The following is a 20813-nucleotide window of genomic DNA, read 5'->3' on the forward strand; positions in this document are numbered from 1 at the left end:
ACAACTGGTGAGGTGTCGCTTGAGATGTTCCCAGTTCTGGTGTTTGCTTGAAATGGTTTATTTCAGCTGAATTCCTTGGCAAGTTGGGGCTCAAGCCTGGGTTGGGTGCTCTGAGTGAAATGAGCTCCAAATGGCCCCTTACATTCCCAGAAGGGTGGTTAATAGGAGGGCTGTAGCCATAGAGGGCAGAGTCTGTGTCATTCTGACCAGCCACTCTTACCTGCATCAGTGAGAAGAAATGGTTCATGGCAATTCCCGTCGAGTCCTGCAACCAGCTCTCGTTAATGATGTCCAGACGCTCCTGCTCTGCTTCTTCCTTGCGGGCATCGCAAATGTCCCACAGGCGGTCCCGTAAATCCTGAACACAGAGAAGCAATGCTGTGAGGCTTCAGAATCGCAGCTTGGATGACCTCCGTGTAATGAAACTAAAATCCTTTGCCTGTCTTAAAAATGTGCCTGAAGAAGATTTAGATCTAATGCATTCATGTATTTTATCCTTTTGCTCAACAAATCTTTATTTTGCTTCTACTCTGTCAGGTCCTCACTTTCTAAGACCCCCCTCAGCATACCCTGTGCCCATATTCAAACCCGCTGCAGTTCACTTTCTTCATGGGGGGCTATGGTTTCTGTATTCTAATCCTTCCTCACAAGACTTCTTTGGTTGAAAAAAGACCTCTCAGGGAATTTTGGAGGAAATGGTGTATTGTTGATGGAAGAAATCTGCAGCTCTGTGCAATCCAAGGACATACATAGGCTTGTTAATGAATCATGGGTGAAACATGTCATTCATCAAGAAATGGTGTTTGAACTTAATCTGAAGATAAGCTTTGTACTACAGAGTTAGCAGTAAAATAAAATCTTTTGAAGATCCCATCTCTGCCATTTACTAGGTCCGGAACAATAGTGATGATACCTTTCTGTGTGTGTCACTGCATCAGAATAGAAGTCAGTGAACTTATATTGACTCAATGAATGCCTCCCAACAAACTTAGGTACTCTTATTATCTTCCTTTTGCAGGTGAGGATCTGAGTCAGCCACAGAGAGGTTTTTTTCCTAAAGTCACCCTATGAGCAAGTGGTGGAGTCAGGATATGAGCCTGTGGGCTTGAGTAAGATGTACCACTAGATTAGGGCTCAGTTACTTGACCTGTGAAATGGGGATATTGTTTACCCTTTGGATGTGCTATAGTCAGCCTAAGCCTATAAATCACTTTGATCCCTGGGTTGTGGAGATTCCTGGGGGAGGGTATGGCAACTAACTCCAGTATTCTTGCCTGGAGAATTCCATGGACAGAGGAGTCTGGAGGGCTACAGCCCATGGAGTCTCAAAGAGTTGGATACAACTGAAGTGACTTAGCTTGCATAAAGCACTTAGCACAGTATTCAGCACACAATAATTTCTCAATTATAAACACTATCATAGAAATTCATAAAAATAAAACATCTGTTTAATAAAAATCCCATTAATAAAATATATGTAGCCCAATAAAACTTGACAGTTTTCATAACATTAATAATTTATTGAATGTTAACGGTGCATTGGGCATTGTGTTTAGTGCCTGACATTGATTACCTCATTCATCCCCACAATAACCAAGAGAGAAGTTCCTGATGAGAAATTGTATGCCCAGAGTGATTAAATCACTTGCCAATGGTTTCAACGTGGTGAAGTCAGGAATTCAAGAGCAAGAAGTTTTATTCCAGTATCTACAGAGAGTTTTATTTCTGTGATGCTGTGTTTATGGAACACTTAGCGTTTTGGTTTGTTATCTTGTGGGGGCTTCATGTGAAATGAAAAGATCAATGCCATTTTTATAGCTGTGTGCTCATGGCAGAAGAATACACTATTATTTAGAGCTGATCTGGGTGTCTCTGGGGTCTTTCCACAAATGCTATGTTGGACAGTCAGTGAGGACTGGCTTGTACTCCCCACACATTTATACATTTTTAAAAAGACAGCAGAGGAAGCAGGGGACTTGTTTCTAGCTCTCATTCTGTTTCTGACTCATTTGGAGGTCTTAGCAAGTACTGTTATCTCTGTAGTTTGGTTTTCTAATGGTAAGGTGAGGATAACACGATAGCAGAGCCTCATCATTAACTTCTCAGGATTGAAATGAAATAAGCCAAGAACAAGGACTGTTACCCCAAATAAAGAGGTTAACTACTGGCAAATAGGATTATGGTTTTGTCATTTAAAATTTTTGTTTAAGTATCTAATTTGTGTACAATAAACAAACAGTACTTCAGGAATTAGGGGGAAAATGCTCATAAGATATTTTAAGTCCCCAAACCTTCTCATTCTATTAGCAATCATCTTATTAATCTGGGGCAAGAGTTGATAGGAGGGCCAGCTTTGTGAATAAGTAGGAAACAGGAAAAGGCAGATATGTTTTAGGATTAAGAACAGGTGCTTCAGTACTGGGGCATTTGTTAATTCAATACCTGCTTGATAGAACCTACCAGCACCCTGCTCATCCAAGTTACCGTCATGCCTTCACTTAACTTCAATGGCTCCCCAGTTGGTTTCCCAGTGGCTCTTAAACACACCAAGCATCCTCCTCCTCTAGTGCCTTTGCTTTTCTCTCTGCCTAATACACTCTTCCTCCCCAGATCTGCCTGGCTCATTCACTCTCTCCTTTCCTGAGTGTGCTCAAATATCACCTTCTCAGAGTGGGCCTTTATACAATCACTGGATACCAAATAGTACATCAGTGTTTTTTCCTCCAAGCTCTTTGTCCTTCACCTAGCTCTTACCAGTGATATACTCGCTGTACGTGTATGTGTTTATTGCTTATTCTTTGCATTCTGGCCCCCAGAATGTAAACATCCTGACGTCACAGGCTTTTTTTCCACTGTTCAATCCCTAGCCCCTGGAACAGTGCTGAGGCCCTGGTAGATGTTCAATAAATATTAACAGAGCAGATGCATGGGCCATGGGGTAGAGCTTGGCAATTTGTTGTTGTTATTGTACAAATAAACATTGAGACTATAATCAGATTTGACCACTAGTAGCCTATATTTAGGGCTTTTCCTGGTGGCCCAGATGGTAAAGAATCTTCCTGCAATGTAGGAGACTCAGTTTGATTCCTAGGTTGGGAAGATCCTCTGGAGAAGGGAATGGCAACCCACTCCAGTATTCTTGCCTGGGAAAGCCCATGGACAGAGGAGCCTGGTGGGCTTCAGTTGTGGCAAGGGAAAGAATTCCCCTGACAGGAAAAGGCAAGAGACAGGAAATGTAAGAAACCAAAATCAGGCTTCTTACACATCAGAGGATCTTTTCTAAAGCATCAGGGTAATATATATACATACATACTTAAATGTATACTCCATTTATGAATTTATGAAAATCTGCCTGTCGACCAAGTACCAGGCACTGTGCTTGCTGGAGATACAAAAATGTATAAGATTGGTAGCTTCCCTAAAGGGATCTATTCAATAGAGGCAACACTTCAGGCTTTCTGGAATGTTCCTTCATTCCCCTTCTCATTGACATCAACCAACGATTTAATTGCCTCCAAGACAGGCACATACTTAATACCAGACTTGGTGTTAATACCATACATTCACATGCTTACATGACCTGACAAAGTGCTTAAGAGCGTACAAAATAAATAGAGGCTGGAATGATCTTAGATCCCTGGCCTTGACTCCTCCTTCCAGAAGCATGGACCATTGGATTCTCACTCTGAACTCAAAGTGCTGAAGAGCCATTGCTCTTGAAAGTCAGCAGGTTGATGTTCAAACCATTTCCCTCCTCATCGTCACACCTCATGAAAATAAGGAGGGGATAAATGAGGCTTTTGCAGCGGGAGGTTTGAGAGTGTGGAGACCTGGGCCCCGTGAGTCACAGATTCCCTTACATTCACTCTTTGGTGCAGCTCAGCCTTTGTTTCCTCATCATCCCACAGGTCGTCAGGAAGGGAGTTGAAATCCGCCTGCCACTGAGACACGAAGTCTTGCTTGTGGTCTGGACGCCTCAGAAACTGCTGGAAGCCTGTTCTGTAAGGCATTGGGGGAAGGAGACAGAGCTTACATGTCCTCGCTGTAAACTACATGACTGGAACGGTGGGAACTTTACTTACCTAATATCATATAAGTAAGCAAGTACGGCATGCTGGCCTTCTCTCAACTGCCTGAGTACTGTTTTGATGGAATTTATATAGGAATTTTCTATCAGTTTCCAGTATGGTACTAAAAATGATGGTATTTCCTGTTAAATGACAAAGCATAAAAATCATAATTTCAAAGGGCAAAATGCTTCTGTGCAATTGAGCCAAAGGGCACTACTAAGTGGGAGATCAAGATGCAACTGCACTGGGACTTCCCTGGTGGTCCACACTCCCAATGCAGGGAACCTGGGTTTGATCCCTGGTCAGGGACCTAGATTTCACATGTGGTAACTAAAAGATCCAGCATGCAGCAACTGAGAGCCAGCACAGTCAAATAAATAGTGCACTGGGACGACCCAGAGGGATGGTATGGGGAGGGAGGAGGGAGGAGGGTTCAGGATGGGGAGCACATGTATACCTGTGATGGATTCATTTTGATATTTGGCAAAACAAATACAATTATGTAAAGTTTAAAAATAAAATAAAATTTAAAAAAATAATAAAAAAAATAAAAACTCTGTAAACAATTAAAAAAAACAAATAAATAAATATTTTTTAAAAGATGCAACTGTGGCTACTTAAATGATCCCTGTGCAACTTCTAGCTCCTCCCCCAGTTAATTCCTATTTCAAACCATTCTTCATGTCTCAGCTCAGACATGTTTGTTTCCAGAAATCCTTCCCCAAACCCACAAGTGTATAGGGTCATCCTTCATCCCCTGAAGTTCAGATGTCCCACTTGAGCACCCTGTACTTCTCCCTTTAGAGCACTGATGGCATTAGTTGTAACTGCTTATGTTATTTGTCTATATTCACCTCTAAAATGGCAATCTCATAAAACCAGGAAGAATGGTTATCTTACTCACTGCTGAACAGTTTTTCCTATAATTAGCACAGCATCTGGGGCATGTTAGGTGCTCAAGAAATATTTATCGAATGAATGGATTGAATGATCACAGACATCTTATCTTGCCTAAGTTGGAGAACATCTATGGACTCATGTCACAATGATTGGTAAGTTATACCTCTGAATTCCCCCTTGAGGTTTCACATTTGCTTTAAAGTGCACCATGAAACTCATAAAGTTTCTTTTATGTTATCTTTAATGAGGCAAATCAACCATCAAAACCAAGAGATAATGAAACAAGAAATAAAATTGAAGATATTTATTATATTTAATACAAACTTTGTATAGTAGTTATTCCCTTATTGGCTGTGCATTTGTTAGTCAGGGAACACACACATGGGCCTTGGAGGTCATTTGGGCTAATTTCCTCTCCAACTGAGAGATGACAAGAGATCCAGGGATAGATTATCCAGTCTTCCTGTGGACCTGATTGATTTCAAAGCAACCCCCCTCCAGGGTCACACTTGTGCTGGTGGAAAGTTCTTCCTGTATTATTCGCCTTTCTGTAGTTTCTACTTATAAGCCCTAGCTGTGCCTTTCAGAGGACAGGCTGCATTCATACTGTCTTCCCTGTGACAGCCTGTTAAATATTTAAAGATGTGAGAGGGGAGATGTAGGCTTCATTCAGGATGAAACTTGCTTAATTTTGTATTCCTGGCATCTGATAGAGCATTTGCAAATAACAGGTACTTAACAAACGTTGATAATTGAGTAGACTTAATTAAACCCAATTTATCATCAGTTAAATTTTTAAGAGCCTGGATGGCTCAATCTAGTTCTATTTAATTTAATTTTATTAATATTTTATTGGGGCTTTCCTGGTGGCTCAGGCGGCAAAGAATCTGCATGTAATGCAGGAGACCGGGGTACAACTTCTCGGTCAGGAAGATCCCCTGGAGATCTTGGGGATGGCTACCCACTCCAGGATTCTTGCCTGGAGAATCCCATGGGCAGAGAAGCCTGGAGGGGTACAGTCCATGGAGTTGCAGAGTCAGACATGATTGAGCGACTAACACTTTCAATATTTTATTGGAGTATAGCTGATTTACAATATTGTGTTAGTTTCACATGTACAGCAAAGTGATTCAGTTATATGTATATGTATCTTCATTCTTTTTTAGATTCTTTTTTCAAATAGGTTATCACAGAATATTGAGTAGAGTTCCCTGTGCTACACAGTAGGCCCTTTATGGTTATCTATCTTATATATAATAGTGTGTGTGTGTTCAACTCAAACTTCTGATTAATCTCTCCCTCCATGTATGATTCTGTGTTCAACCATACCTTAGTATTTCATTTATCTAAATTAAACATTTACAGTTCTTTCAATGCTTCTCTCATATCATTTTAACACCTTTCTCCTACATAGATTCCCTTCTGGTTTCCAGTTTTGTAAAAATAATCTCTCTTAAAAGATATGGTATCCAGAGTGGTGCTTAAGACCATTTTACATAAGTCCACTACTAAACCTCAGAATTCCCAGGTGACTCAGGGGTAAAGAATCCACCTACCGATACAGGAGATGTGGGTTCTATCTCTGGGTCGGGAAGATCCCCTGGAGGAAGAAATGGCATCCCACTCCAGTATTCTTGCCTGGAAAATCCCATGGACAGAGGAGCCCGGCAGGCTATAGTCCATAGGGTCACAAAAGAGTCGGACATGACTGAGCATGCACCCACGCATGCACACACCAAAACTCCCTCCTAGTGACTTCAAGACATTAACACTCAGTGCGTGGAGAGTTACCACCCAGGAATGGACCTCATTGAACTAATATCCTGCTCACTGCTCTCATTTATCTACAAAAACTTCATAAGAAATTGTCAAATACTATTTTGAATTCAAAATATACTATGTTTATGATCCTTCCCTGACCCACCAACCCAACCTTGCTATCAGAGAAAAGGAAAGGGCCAGTTCAGCAGGACTCAGGCTTAGTGAACCTATCTGAGCTTTGTGTGGTTATTTTGTATGTTATAGATGCTCAGAAGGCATATGTTTAATAATTTTCTTTTACATTTTGTCAGGGATTAATCTTTGGATCACTGGTCTTGGGCTTTCCTTGTGGCTCAGACGATAAAGAATCTGCCTGCAATGTGGGAAGACATGCTATTAAATCTCATCTGCCTTTAATTAAATATTTAGGCCTTTGTCCACATCTGATCTTCCATATTATACTGTATCTTCTGTGGATTTCTGTGAGTTATTGATAATGTCTATCTGTAGTTTCTTTAATTCTCTGGGATGTGATTTTTCTGGGTCTAGGGACTTGAGGTTATGTGCCGTGACTAGATGCTAAGACCTGTCCTTTCCAATTAAATAATCTTCTCTTCATTGACTGAAGCATAATAGGAAATTGGGTAGCCAAGGCAAGTATCCCCCAAGCTTGAGAAGCTAGAAAACAAAGACCCCTCACTCCACTGCCTCCTTGGTTTTCTCCACACCTTCCTTGTGTCTGGCAAAGGGGGAAGGACCCAGGTTTCCCTCGAACTTGGTTGCTGCCTCCCCCTGCAAGAGCCAGATGTGGAAGCAATAACTATCTCTGTGTCTTTCCACATGCCTATTGAAGTACATCTGGGGTCCCTGGAAGGCCTGGAACTAGGTTTACCTGATAAAGTGTAGGAAGAACATATATATATATATATATATATATATATATATATATATATATATAATTGATTATGCACATATATATCTATTTTATTGATTATATGAAACTCAAATTTTTTAACTGGGCATCTGTCTTTCTTCTCTGTTTGCAGGTAAGCTCTGCAGCTCACATGTGAGAAGCTTAGAATGGAAAAGGAGCAGAGGAGAGCATGTGGCCTGCTTTGTTTCCAGGTTCTAGGCTACTTCTGGTCACAGCAAAAGGAGTACTCTCCATGGTGTCACTTAGGTAACTAGAGGTCTGGGCTGTATATCCTTCTGTCGTCCCTACAGACTGACTCCCCATCCTTCACGCTTCACCCTGCTTGGTGCCCTGGGAGGCCAACTCACGTAAATTACTTCAGGAACCTCCCTTACCTTCCTCCCTTGCCTTCCTCCTCCCAGGCAGGGACTACGAAAACAGAAAGGACATGAGGTCTGGTTAAGTGTTTCCCTGCTCCTCTCTGCTGGTCGCTGCAGGGGGCTGCATCCTCTGGGAAGGCCACAGCCCTGGCAGGTGGTTCTCTCTGTGCACAGGTCTTCTTGAGGTCTTCACCTGTGCTCCCTGTCCTCACCTTCTCAGGCCCAGGAGCGATAATAGCTCCCATTGGGGGTAACAATCTAACTCTTGTAGATTTCCTTATTTATTGACTACACACACACACACACACACACACACACATGAGCTTCCCTGGTAGCTCAGTTGATAAAGAATCCATCTGCAATGCAGGAAACCCCAGTTCGATTCCTGGGTCAGGAAGATGTCCTGAAGAAGGGACAAGGTACTCCAGAATTCTTGGGCTTCCCTGAAGAAGGGACAGGGTACTCCAGAATTCTTGGGCTTCTCTGGTGGCTCAACTGGTAAAGAATTTGCCTGCATTGTGGGAGACCTGGGTTCGATCCTTGGTTTGGGAAGATCCCCTGGAGAAGGGAATGGCTACCCACTCCAGTATTCTGGCCTGCAGAATTCCATGGACTGTATAGTCCATGGGGTTGCAAAGAGTCATACATGACTTTCACTTTTTCTTTCATACACACACACACACACACACATCCATATATATATATATATATATACATACACACACAAACATATATATGGGCTTTCTGGTGGCTCAATGGGTAAAAAATCCACCTGTGATACAGGCAATGAGGGTTCGATCCTTGGGTCAGGAAGATCCCCTGGAGTAGGGCATGGCAAGCCACTCCAGTAGTCTTGTTTGGAAAATTCCATGGACAGAGGAGCCTGGTGGGCAGCAACCCATAAGGTCATGAAAGAGTCAGATATGATTGCAGTGACATAGCACTTATGATTGAAGTGCATAGCATGACATAGCACTTATATATATATGTAAGTGCTATGTTGCTTCAATCATATCCGACTCTTTATATATATATATATATATATAAATATAAATATAAATATAAATCAGCCTTTGTTCAGCTGCCTTTAAATCATCATCTGCTTTCTGCCAGGATCCTGACTAGAAGATCTCATACAAGGGAAGCTTGCATCTTATCTCAATGTAAATGTTTATTTTGTACTCCTTTTAGTTCCCTCTTGTCCTCTATGAATTTATTTCTCTCAAGGGCATCAGGGTTTGGAGTTAAGGATTAGATTTCACTATTTTTGTCTCTCACTGTCCAACTCCCGCCCAATAATATCATTTTAATTTTATCTCCGTCCCATCAACCACTTCTGTATACTGCTGCTATGACAGTTTTTGAATATATTTAGTTTTCAAAGTAGCTACTATTTGGCTGAGTGATATTAATTATACACATCTATATTAATATCATATAAAGTTTTAATCTTCTAATATTTCCTGTTCTAATCTCCCCGTCAATGCTAATTAATTAACTCTTCAGAGCTCTATAAAGAATCTCTAACACAGTTGTCACTGTATTTGACTCTGTATTGAATGCAGTGAATTATTTTACATCCTTCTACCCTCCTCCAAAGGGTTTATCATTTAATTGGGGAGATAAAGAAGATGTTTCCCTAGGAATGCTCAATAATAACTGCAACTCATGGCTGGGTCTCAAGTATCTGGCATAGATCGTCAGGGCTGAGAGCTCATAAGAGTCGAAAACCATGGAGGACTGAAATAAAGAAGACAGGGACTAAGTTGTTCAAAAAGTCTTAAAAGAAAGGCCATTCTGTGTAATTTTCCTAAGATGACTTATCTATTTAAGCAGCCCATCTACTCAGTGTTCTGTATGGAAAGGAAATCCCCAAAAGAGGGGATATATGTAAACACATAGCTGATTCACTTTTCTATACAGCAGAAAACAATATAGCATTGCATAACAACTATACTCCAGTAAAGTTGCCAAGGTGACAACTGGGCCTTGCAGCTGTCAGAGAATGAAGAACCAATTTAAGCTTCAGGGCTCAGCTGGACATCCCCTTGCCGGATTTATTAAGGAGGTCAGGCCAGGTAGCTCCCTACTCATTTATGAGTTGAGTTAGCTTCAAAATTTTCCTTCTATTTCTGAAAATTCAGGGGTTAAACTTCATATGAAAGCCTTATGATGTGGGTATGAGAGCTGGGTTGGAGGGCTGTAATTTTCTGGGTCTGTGTTCTGGGGAAGCTGTCTTTCCAGAAAATTGCATCTCTGCTCCTCCTTGGGGAGAAAATTGGTCCTCACAGAGACCATTTACTCTCCTGATTGCATCACTCACCAGCCGCTCAAAGCATGACTCAGAAACTTGAGGGTGCAGAGAAAAACATGAAATGTGGTTCAATGAGTATTCTCAAATGATCATCTCTGCTTTTTTGATAAATACATATATTATCAGCCAAGAAAGGCCTTTTGGATGGTGCAATGTGAATCTTACCATAAAGAGGAGAAAGAAGAAATTCTACTAGTTTGAGTCTAAACTGCCATACCTCAGGAATTGGTTCATTTACATACACCCACTCTTCTGATCCGGGCTTCGATGGGGCTGGCACTACTGGGACCGGTGAAACATCTGTAGACTCGGCAGGTGATTTCTTGAGTGGAATCTTCCCTCCTAGCGATTTTCCTCTAGGAGAACCTTCAACATGTATATTAAATCATGAAATTTCAAGGCTATGGATGGGGACAGATTCTGGTGGAGGATTAAATTTATGATTGCCATGAGCTTCATGCAATTCATTAATTGCTCTTTAAGCAACTTTGGGCAGATTTATCAAATCAAAAACAAAAAATCTCATTCTCTACAGCCCCTAAATGTATCAATGATACCAACAGCAGGTTTTTTTTTTTTTTTTTAAAGCAATACTATACTTCTCTTGTCCAATTAGCTGTGGAAAGCAACTTGATACTTCATTTTCATCTCTGTCCTTGCTTCTACAATGAACACATGGTTTTTATAAAGTTTAGACTCCAGAGAAAAGTGCAATTTACTATTGCAAAAAACTGGCAAATTGAACTATCACCCTGAAAAAGAAAGAGGGTAGTCACAACAGGAGCAGTGTTCTTGTTTACTGAAACCCAGGAGAAATTGCCGGGAGAAAGGATGCTGTTATGAGTCGGCTGGAGTCAATGAGGGGTGCAGGGGAGGAGAAGAGGTATTGTAGCTCTTGAATAGTTCCATATTCCCTGGATCAGACAGAGGGTTTCTAATCAGGGAAACTATATTTCTTACTACAGTCAGGTTGTATGGATGAAGGCAACCTCTGTGCCAAAAGCCTGGCTGAATTAAGGCATAAGGTGGTGGGGAGAGGGGAGGGAAGGAGAGAGGAGAGGAAGAGTGAGAAGGGAAAGAGAGGGGAAGGAAGAGAAGGAGGAAGAAAAGGAGGTTGGAGGAGCAGAAAGAGAGGCCTCATTTCAGCTCAGAATCCAGAAAGGGCATGCGCTATCTGAGAATATCAAGGGGGAATTCAGGCCAGTGAAGTGGTACCCATGTGGTCTGAAAGATCTTGTGACTGAAGAAACTACCTTAACTCAGAAAGCACCTATATTTCCTTAAAGGATCAAAGTTATAATTTAGGAATTCATTCAGTTTAAATTTCACTTACTTTCAGATATGTTGTTAAGATTTTAGATGCAGTTTATAAATGCCTATAGAATTTGCAGCACTTTCTTTCCCCAAAATATATTTCTTTAGTGAATATTATTTAATGATATGCTGTTTAGGAAAGTAAATACATCTTCCATTTTTATAATAGTTAAAAATATATGGATTATAAGTAGAGGAGAAATTGTCAATTATGTACTGTGGACAGTTCAGTGCTAAAAACAGTACTGCTATCTACAAGTTTAAAGTTGTATCTAGATTTTATTTTAAATTAGAAAAATTTAAGAACATCTTTATTCAGGTAATAACCAAAAATGTTCATAATTTGAGAAATGTTTCTATATGGTAATTTTTTAATTCTCTGACCTGAGTTTCTGGTAAAATATGTGATAACACTACTACTTTAAGATGAATTTTTCTAAGGAGAATTTCTAAGGATAACTTTGTAATTATGAGATTGGAATGAGTTTCTTTTTCTTATTTTCTTACATATCATGATCATTCAGTGAAAACTACGACAGCCAGGAAGTATTTTTGAACCACTGTGCTTTGATCTTGTTTAAATTTTATCTAATTGTTTTAAACAATCAAAATGCTAAGAGGAAAAGATGTGAATGAATTAAAATGTATCTATTGGCATAGAGAGTGAAAATAGATATCACATTTGAACAAAATCTATCAACATCTCGAGTTTACAAAAGGCAGTCCTTTTAAAGTATTACTCATGTGACCATGTGAAGTTTTCCATTTCTAAGATGTTTGCTTTCATTGGAGGTTGAATTATTGAGTCCTCAGGGCAGCCATTCTTCTTGCATGAGAAGTTTGAAGGGTAATCTGTTCTTAGCACATGGTAAAGGCAGATTTTAGCAGTTTTTAGTCCAGTTATTAGAATCTAACTGTATCATGCAGAAGCCCATGGAGTGAGAACAAGTAGATAAAATGAGGTATAAAAGAAAAACAAAATTTTACAACATGAACATGGGATTTGTTTAATGATTTTATCTGTGAATAAATAGTCGAAGTTGAAACAGCAGAGCAACAGATTTGAGCAATGATAATAACATACTAGGAGCTCAGGAAAGGTAAGAAAAAAACTTCATCAATTGAAGAAAGGAATTTAAGAAAACTGGAACACTTTTACATTAAGTTGGCACTATTCAGTGAATTAAGATTGTAGGAAGGAGGATAAGATGTAAAAAGTCTGATTTTTCTTTAAAAGAAAGGCATTTTTATTACCTTTCAGTCTTAAAACATGCCCTAGTAGAATCAGATTTAATTAAGAACCTCACTGGGTAGAAACTAGAAGATTGGTTAACAGTGACAGCTTCCTTATTGTTTTTGCTTCAGCAAGAAAACATTTCGTTGTTAACATATGGTGCTAATAGTTGCCTGGGCTGCAAACATTGGCAAATGAAGTAGAGACTCAGGATGCCTTGGATAAATGAAAATTTTAGCTCTGAAGCAACGTGGCCAGGAAGAGAAGGGTGTCAGTGTTAGGTAAGGAGCCAGATATGGGGCATGAACCAGCTTATTCTCTAAATCACTACTGAGAAGCTATTTTGGAAGAGTTTTCTCTCCTTGGTGTCCTAGAATTCATGTTGTTTCTCTGTGTGGAGCTCAGTTCAGTTCAGTTTAGTCGCTCAGTCGTGTCTGACTCTGAGACCCCATGGACTGTAGCACACCAGGCTTCCCTGTCCATCATCAACTCCTGGAGCTTACTCAAACTCATGTCCATTGCATTGGTGATGCAATCCAACCATCTCATCCTGTCATCCCCTTCTCCTCCTGCCTCCAATCTTTCCCAGCATCAGGGTCTTTTCCAATGAGTCAGTTCTTCGCATTAGGTGGCCAAAGTATTGGAGTTTCAGCTTCGGCATCAATCCTTCCAATGAATATTCAGGACTGATTTGCTTTAGGATGGACTGGTAGGGTGTCCTTGCAGTCCAAGGGACTCTCAAGAATCTTCTCCAACACCGCAGTTCAAAAGCATCAATTCTTTGGCACTTAGTTTTCTTTGTAGTCCAACTCTCACATCCACACATGACTACTAGAAAAACCATAGCCTTGACTAGATGGACCTTTGTCGGCAAAGTAATGTCTCTGCTTTTTAATAGGCTGTCTAGGTTGGTTATAGCTTTTCGTCCAAGCAGCAAGCGTCTTTTAATTTCATGGCCGTAGTTACCACGTACAGTGACTTTGGAGTCCCCCCAAAAATAAAGTCTCTCACTGTTTCCACTGTTTCCCCATCTATTTGCCATGAAGTGATGGGACCAGACGCCATGATCTTAGTTTTCTGCATGTTGAGCTTTAAGCCAACTTTTTCACTCTCCTCTTTGACTTTCATCAAGAGGTTCTTTAGTTCTTCTTCGCTTTCTGCCATAAGAAGGGTGTCATCCACATATCTGAGGTTACTGATAATTCTCCTGGCAATCTTGATTCCACTTTGTGCTTCATCCAGCCCAGCATTTCTCATGATGTACTCTGCATATAGGTTAAATAAGCAGGGTGACAATATTCAGCCTTGACGTACTCCTTTCCCCATTTGCAACCAGTCTGTTGTTCCATGTCCAGTTCTAACTGTTGCTTCTTGACCTGCATACAGATTTCTCAGGAGGCAGTTAAGGTGGTCTGGTATTCCCATCTCTTTCAGAATTTTCCACACAGTCAAATGCTTTGGCATAGTCAATAAATCAGAAATAGATGTTTTTCTGTAACTCTCTTGCTTTTTCAATGATCCAGCGGATGTTGGCAATTTGATCTCTAGTTCCTCTGCCTTCTCTAAATCCAGCTTGAACATCTGGAAGTTCAGGGTTCACATACTGTTGAAACCTGGCTTGGAGAATTTTCAGCATTACTTTGCTAGTGTGTGGGATGAGTGCAACTGTGTGGTAGTTCAAAAATTCTTTGGTATTGCCTTTCTTTGGGATTGTAATGAAAACTGACCACTGGTCCTGTGGCCACTGCTGAGTTTTCCAGATTTGCTGAATATTGTGTGGGGCTGGAGATGTGAAATGTAGACTACTATAAAGTAATGAGGACTGGTTATTTGGGATCACATATAGGACCTGATTTTAGTATAATTATAATCAGTGATAAACACTGGGAACTCCTTAAGTCAACTTTGCAAAGGATTCGCCTTTCTGCCCAATGTCTTTGATAACCTGATCTGGAATCAATAATTATATCCCACATTTATTTAGTCCCATGTACTCTGAGCTGGATCCTGGTTTTTTTTTTGTATATTTACTTATTCCCTGCAATAGCCACAGGGAAGTACTTTTATGACCTCATTTTACACACGAGGGAACTGAGACAAGCCAAGGTCAAGTTGTCTGTCCTTAGTCACTTGGATGCCACTTAGATGGTAAACAGGCAGAGCTAGAATCTCAGTCCAGGCAGGCCCACTCCAGGGTCCATGCATTTGACTATCATATTTGATTGCCTTTACTGTTTATTGAAGTAATTCATGTTCAGAAGTGTTCATTAGTTTGATATTTAGAAATCTGCAAGTTTTAGAGTTGTCATTTTAATACTATTTACTTGACTTATAAATTGATTTTAAGACTGTTCTATTTGCATTATAATTGTTACAATTTAATTTTTCTGCTTGTAGTGAAAAATCTATTAAAAGTTCAGCCTGAGAAATCAATTCATTGAAAGGCTAGATAATAGAGTATAGATAATATTATTTAATTCATTTAAATTAGATGATGGTGTTAAGGAAAAATCCAAGGAAGTTCTGACCCTGTGGAGAGTTAATATGGAGTGTAGATTGCATTCACCAAAGTGTGAAGAGACTGACTTTCTCTTCTCTCAGATTAATGATTCCTAACAAAATATTACCTTATTTATTTTGACTCTCAATTTCCTCATCTTTGAAGGAAATGATCATTGCTACTTCACAGGTGGTTATGAGGATTTAGTGAGATTATACATAAAAATGATCTTGCATAGTGCCTGGCATATGGTAGGCATTCTACAAGAGGTAGTTTGTTGTTATTTTATTATTATGAATTATATTGTAAAAGGAGAATGTTGAATTTTGCCATCTGAACCATGATTGTAAATTGATCATCAACTTTCTAATGTGTGGCATCAACTTTCAGATAAAACCTAACATGTTTTGCATTTATTCTAAAATCTATTAAGGTTTTGTATGTAGTAACACATACTGTTCCCTGTTTAAGGTCCAAGGTCATTAAAACAGAGTATTTTAGAAATTAATCCTAGAAAAGCTTAGGGCTTTTTACTTCTGTGTCAAAGTATTGTTAAACACATGTTGTTTTTAAAATTGTAATCCACCTTAAACATTTTGGGAACCAGGACGTATTATATATAATACATTAGAAATAACAGAAGGTTTCTTATATTCCAATGGCTAAAATTGAGCAATCAGTCTTTGGCATCAACATGGTAGTTCTTCAACTTTAGTGAGCACCAGAATTCCCTAGAGGGCTTTTTAAAATACAAATTGCTTGGCCCCTCCAGGAGTTTCATATTCAGTAGGTCTGGGGTGGGACCAAGTATCTGTTTTTCTAAAAAGTTCCTAGGTGATGCAGATGCTACTGATCTAGGGCTGAACTTAAAGAACCACGGTGTTAATAGATGATCTAGGGATTTCAATTCCATTTCACTTTCATCTTTTTTTCCCTCTGTTCTTACATGTCCTTAAAATGAAATGTCATTAATGTTTATAACATTGACAAAATATTTACAGCTAAGTGGCTTGGCAGCACCTAAACTATGAGTTAAATCAGAAGGCTAGCACTGGAACAGTCCCAGTACTAATACATGTATTAGTACTAATACAGGTCGACAGAACTAAAGAGGACGAGATTTCCAAGCATTTATTTATAGAACTCTAGTCCCAACGGGGGCTTCCCCGGTGGCTCAGATGGTAAAGAATCTGCCTGCAATACCGGAGACCCAGGTTCAGTCCCTGGGTCGGGAAGATCCCCTGGAGAAGGAAATGGCAACCCATTCCAGTATTCTTGCCTGGAGAATCCTTTGGACAAAGGAGCTTGGTGGGCTACAGTCTATGGGGTCTCAAAGAGGCAGACATGACTGAGCAACACTTTCACTTTTTAGTCCCAGAGGATACTCCTCCGAGAGAGTTCTGCAGTCACAATGTTTTGAGATATTACATAGTGTGCCTGCCACTGCCTTAGAGATAGATGATCACAGGACATACATATCTATATCATCTATCTCCGTGGAGAGTAAATATATTTTAATTTGGTGTAACACAGCATTTTTCTGAAACTGGTTGATTAAGGAAAACTCTTCAATTAGCCCTTATGTAATGCCTCCTAGGTAAGGTCACAGAGTAGATAAGTCCTTATTTTATGAAGGAATAAAATAGGGCCATGGCAGATGGTTGAAGATAATAAATTCTTTAAGAATACCATAAATACAATTGCAAATGGCATTTCAGTGTCAAGAGTAGCAGGGAGAAGGGTAGGGATTGATCTGATACGCAGGGAAAAATAAAGATGAGTTAAAGATGCCAACGACAGGAAACAAGGATAAATTTGAAGGAAGGAAAAAGGAGGTGGCTCCTCAAGCCACGCTTTCAATATAATTAATTGGTATCAAATAGCTTCTGAAGTAAACAGTTAACCAATTAATAGCATTCAGCTCCCAAAGGTATTAGTTCCAAATATAAAGAATTAAAATTACTAAGACTTCCTCTTAATGAAGTAAATCCTGTTATACATGCCAAAACAACAGTACTTCTATGTAGAAGAAAGACTTCTAAATCTTGATCAAGAGTTCATCTATTTCAAATATTATTCAATACAGTAGAAACTATGTTTATGGAAATAGAAACAGACTAGTAAAATAAAAGAAAAAAGAGTTCTTGAATTTACTTAAACTGAGCTAACTGCATGATTTAAATGGATGTATATTTTGCTGGGTGAAGTTGTATTTGCTTATGGTTTGTTTGAGTATACTTTTACCTAGATGCTCTCAAAGCATGTGCATTATTAGGTCTAACAATGATTTGGACAGGACTGGAAAAGGTAAGTTTTCATTTTAATTCCAAAGAGCAATGTCAAAGAATGTTCAAGCTACCGTACAGTTGTGCTCATCTCACACACTAGCAAGGTAATGCTCAAGATCCTTCAATCTAGGCTTTAGCAGTATGTGAACAGAGAACTTCCAGATGTACAAGCTGAGTTTAGAAAAGGCAGAGGAACCAGAGATCAATTGCCAACTTTTGTTAGATCATAGAGAAAACAAAGAAATACCAGAAAAAACATCTACTGCTTCATTGACTACACTAAAGCCTTTGACTGTGTGGATCACAACAAACTGTGGAAAATTATTAAAGGGATCTGAAAACCGGAGCACCTTACCTGTTTCCAGAGAAACCTGTATACAGGTCAAGAAGCAACAGTTAGAACCAGACATGTAACAAAGGATTGATTCAAAATTTGGAAAGAAGTATGTCAAGGTTGTATAATGTCACCCTGCTTATTTATCTTATATGCAGAGTACATCATGCGAAATTCTGGGCTGGATGAATTACAAGCTAGAATCAAGATTGCCAGGAGAATTATCAACAACCTCAGATATGCAGATGATACCACTCTAATGGCAGAAAGCAAAGAGGAGCTAAAGAATATTTTGATGAGGGAGAAAGAGGAGAATGAAAAAGCTAGCTTAAAACTCAACATTTAAAAAACTAGGATACTGGCATCTGGTCCTATCACTTTATAGCAAATAGAAGGAAAAAAGTGGAAACAGTGACAGATTTTATTTTCTTGGGCTCCAAGATGCCTGTCGATGGTGACTGCAGCCGTGAAATTAAGAGATTCTTGCTCCTTGGAAGGAAAGTTATGACAAACCTAGACAGCATATTAAAGAGCAGAGACATCACTTCACCAACAGCTGACAAAAGTCTGTATAGTCAAAGCCATGGCTTTTCTAGTAGTCATGTATGGATGTGAGAGTTGGACCATCAGGAAGGCTGACGACCTAAAAATTTATGCTTTCAAATTGTGGTGCTGGAGAAGACACTTGAGAGTCGCTTGGATTGCAAGGAGATCAAACCAGTCAATCCTAAAGTAAATTGACCCTGAATATTCATTGGAAGGACTGATGCTGAAGCTGAGGCTCCAATACTTTGGCCACTTGGTGTGAAGAGCCCACTCATTGGAAAAGACCCTGATGCTGGCGAAGAATGAGGGCAGGAAGAGAAGGGGATGACAGAGGATAAGATGGTTAGATAGCATCACTGACTCAATGGACATGAGTTTGAGCAAACCCTGGGAGGTAGTGAAGGACAGGGAAGCCTCGTGTGCTGCAGTCCTTGGGATCACAAAAAGTTGGACATGACTGAGCGACTGAAAAACCACAACAATGCATAAGTATATTTGATTTCTATTTTTGATGATTCTGTGCAGATCCTTCATTTGCTTTTGCTGATCACAATGAGAAAGTAAGGGATTCATAATGTAAATGTGGAAACTATTCTTCTATTTGTAAACAGGTGAGAGAAAGCATATAAATTATAGCCAAAACTCTAGCTAAATTTTTAATCTCACCAATGTTGACTCACAATGACTAGTTACATAAACCTATCAGGTTATATAATCAGAAAAGGGTGAGATGCTTTGAGAATCATGGATATGCATTTTTGAATGCCAAAATAGAGATCCTTTTAAGCCATCATTTTGTGAACATTGTACATTCTTGGGCTGCTATTGCATTGGCAATCTCTAATGAAAAAGTAAGCAGTGGTACATCATGACAACCCCCTGAGCATGTACTCCGCAGAAGTCAACTGGGTGTGTCCATAACTGCATTCCAATCTTTGATTTGTTGCTGTAGCAGCTCCAGGGCTTTTCTGGTGGCTCAGTGGTAAAGAATTCACCTGCCAATGCAGGAGATGTGGGTTCGATCCCTAGGCTGAGAAGATTCCCTGAAGAAGAAAATGGTAACTCCCTCCAGTGGTTTTGCCTGAGAAATTCCATGGACAAAGAAGCCTGTTGGGTTATAGACCATGGAGTTGCAAAGAGTCAGACACAACTTAAAGACTGAGCAGACACGCATGTAGCAGCTTCAACACTATTGTTGTTTAGTCTCTAAGTCACAATTGACTCTTTTGCAACAACACGGACTGTAGTCCACCAATCTTCTCTTAGGATTTCCCAGGCAAGAATACTGGAGTGGGTTGCCATTTTCTTTTCCACAGGATCGTCCCAACCCAGGGATCAAACCTGTGTCTCCTGTGTTGGCAGGAGGATTCTTTATCACTAAGCCACCTGGGAAGCCCAGTGGCTTCAACATACAATGCAACTAAATATGCTTTTAAGAGCCTGGCATTTCTTCTGCCAACTATCAATTATTTACAAAATTGTATCCCCCTTATTTCACAGAAACAGTTAAGATAGAAAATAAATGAAACTAGATCAGGAAAAATACAACCTAAATTAGGAGGTCAAAGCAGGGAGAGGAATTAGAAAGCAGACTCCAGGATATAGGTCCTTGCTTAGAAACTAAAATCTTAGATGCTAAGTTGGTTCTGAATTTCTAGACAGCCAATATAGAAAAGGCAGTGCTATCATTTAGAGGTACTAATTATTTAGCCATGTAGAGGAAGAAAAAAATTTCAGTCCCTTTCTTCTGAATGAAATTTCCCACCTAGGATTTTACACAGAGGCCACTGAATGATGTAATGGGCATACTATCCCTTCAGAAAATGAAATACCAGGTTATTATTAGTATAATGAAAGTTTCATCTCCACTGCTGTTGTGTTGAGGACTTTAATCAAAGAACTTATCAGTGAAAGCAATTTCATGGAAGCTTTCCAAGAAAATATGGTTCAGCATGTAGTTTTCTGATGGCATAATTTAGCCCAAGGATAACACTTATAATATCTATGATGATTGAATATTCTGTATCTTAGATATCAGAGAAGGCAATGGCACCCAACTCCAGTACTCTTGCATATTCTCTAAATTATTCCTCACAAGCATCACTTTCCTCAGCAGGACCTTTGCTGAGCCAGGCTACAGAAAGACTGAGGTTTTCTTTGGCAAGAGTTTATGATTTACAAATGCCTGAAAGAAGGGCCCAATGTACATTACTACATAAATATCACTATTTTCACTGAGAGTTATAAAATGCAGAATTC

At 39.6% G+C, this 20813-nt stretch overlaps 1 protein-coding gene across 3 annotated transcripts in view; it reads right to left on the bottom strand.

Moving 5' to 3' along the window:
- Window positions 1–20813, bottom strand: part of SPEF2 (sperm flagellar 2) — a 202328-nt gene that overhangs the window by 80086 nt on the left and 101429 nt on the right. For all 3 annotated transcript variants that reach the window (XM_061393749.1, XM_061393748.1, XM_061393747.1), the window contains 4 exons: window positions 10556–10704; window positions 4083–4210; window positions 3861–3999; window positions 221–358 (listed from right to left, as the gene is read on the bottom strand). In XM_061393749.1, coding sequence (XP_061249733.1) covers window positions 221–358; window positions 3861–3999; window positions 4083–4210; window positions 10556–10704 — 554 coding nt within the window. The remainder of the gene's footprint in view (window positions 1–220; window positions 359–3860; window positions 4000–4082; window positions 4211–10555; window positions 10705–20813) is intronic.

This window comes from Bos javanicus, chromosome 20, assembly GCF_032452875.1.
Source record: "Bos javanicus breed banteng chromosome 20, ARS-OSU_banteng_1.0, whole genome shotgun sequence".
Taxonomy (NCBI): Eukaryota; Metazoa; Chordata; class Mammalia; order Artiodactyla; family Bovidae; genus Bos; species Bos javanicus.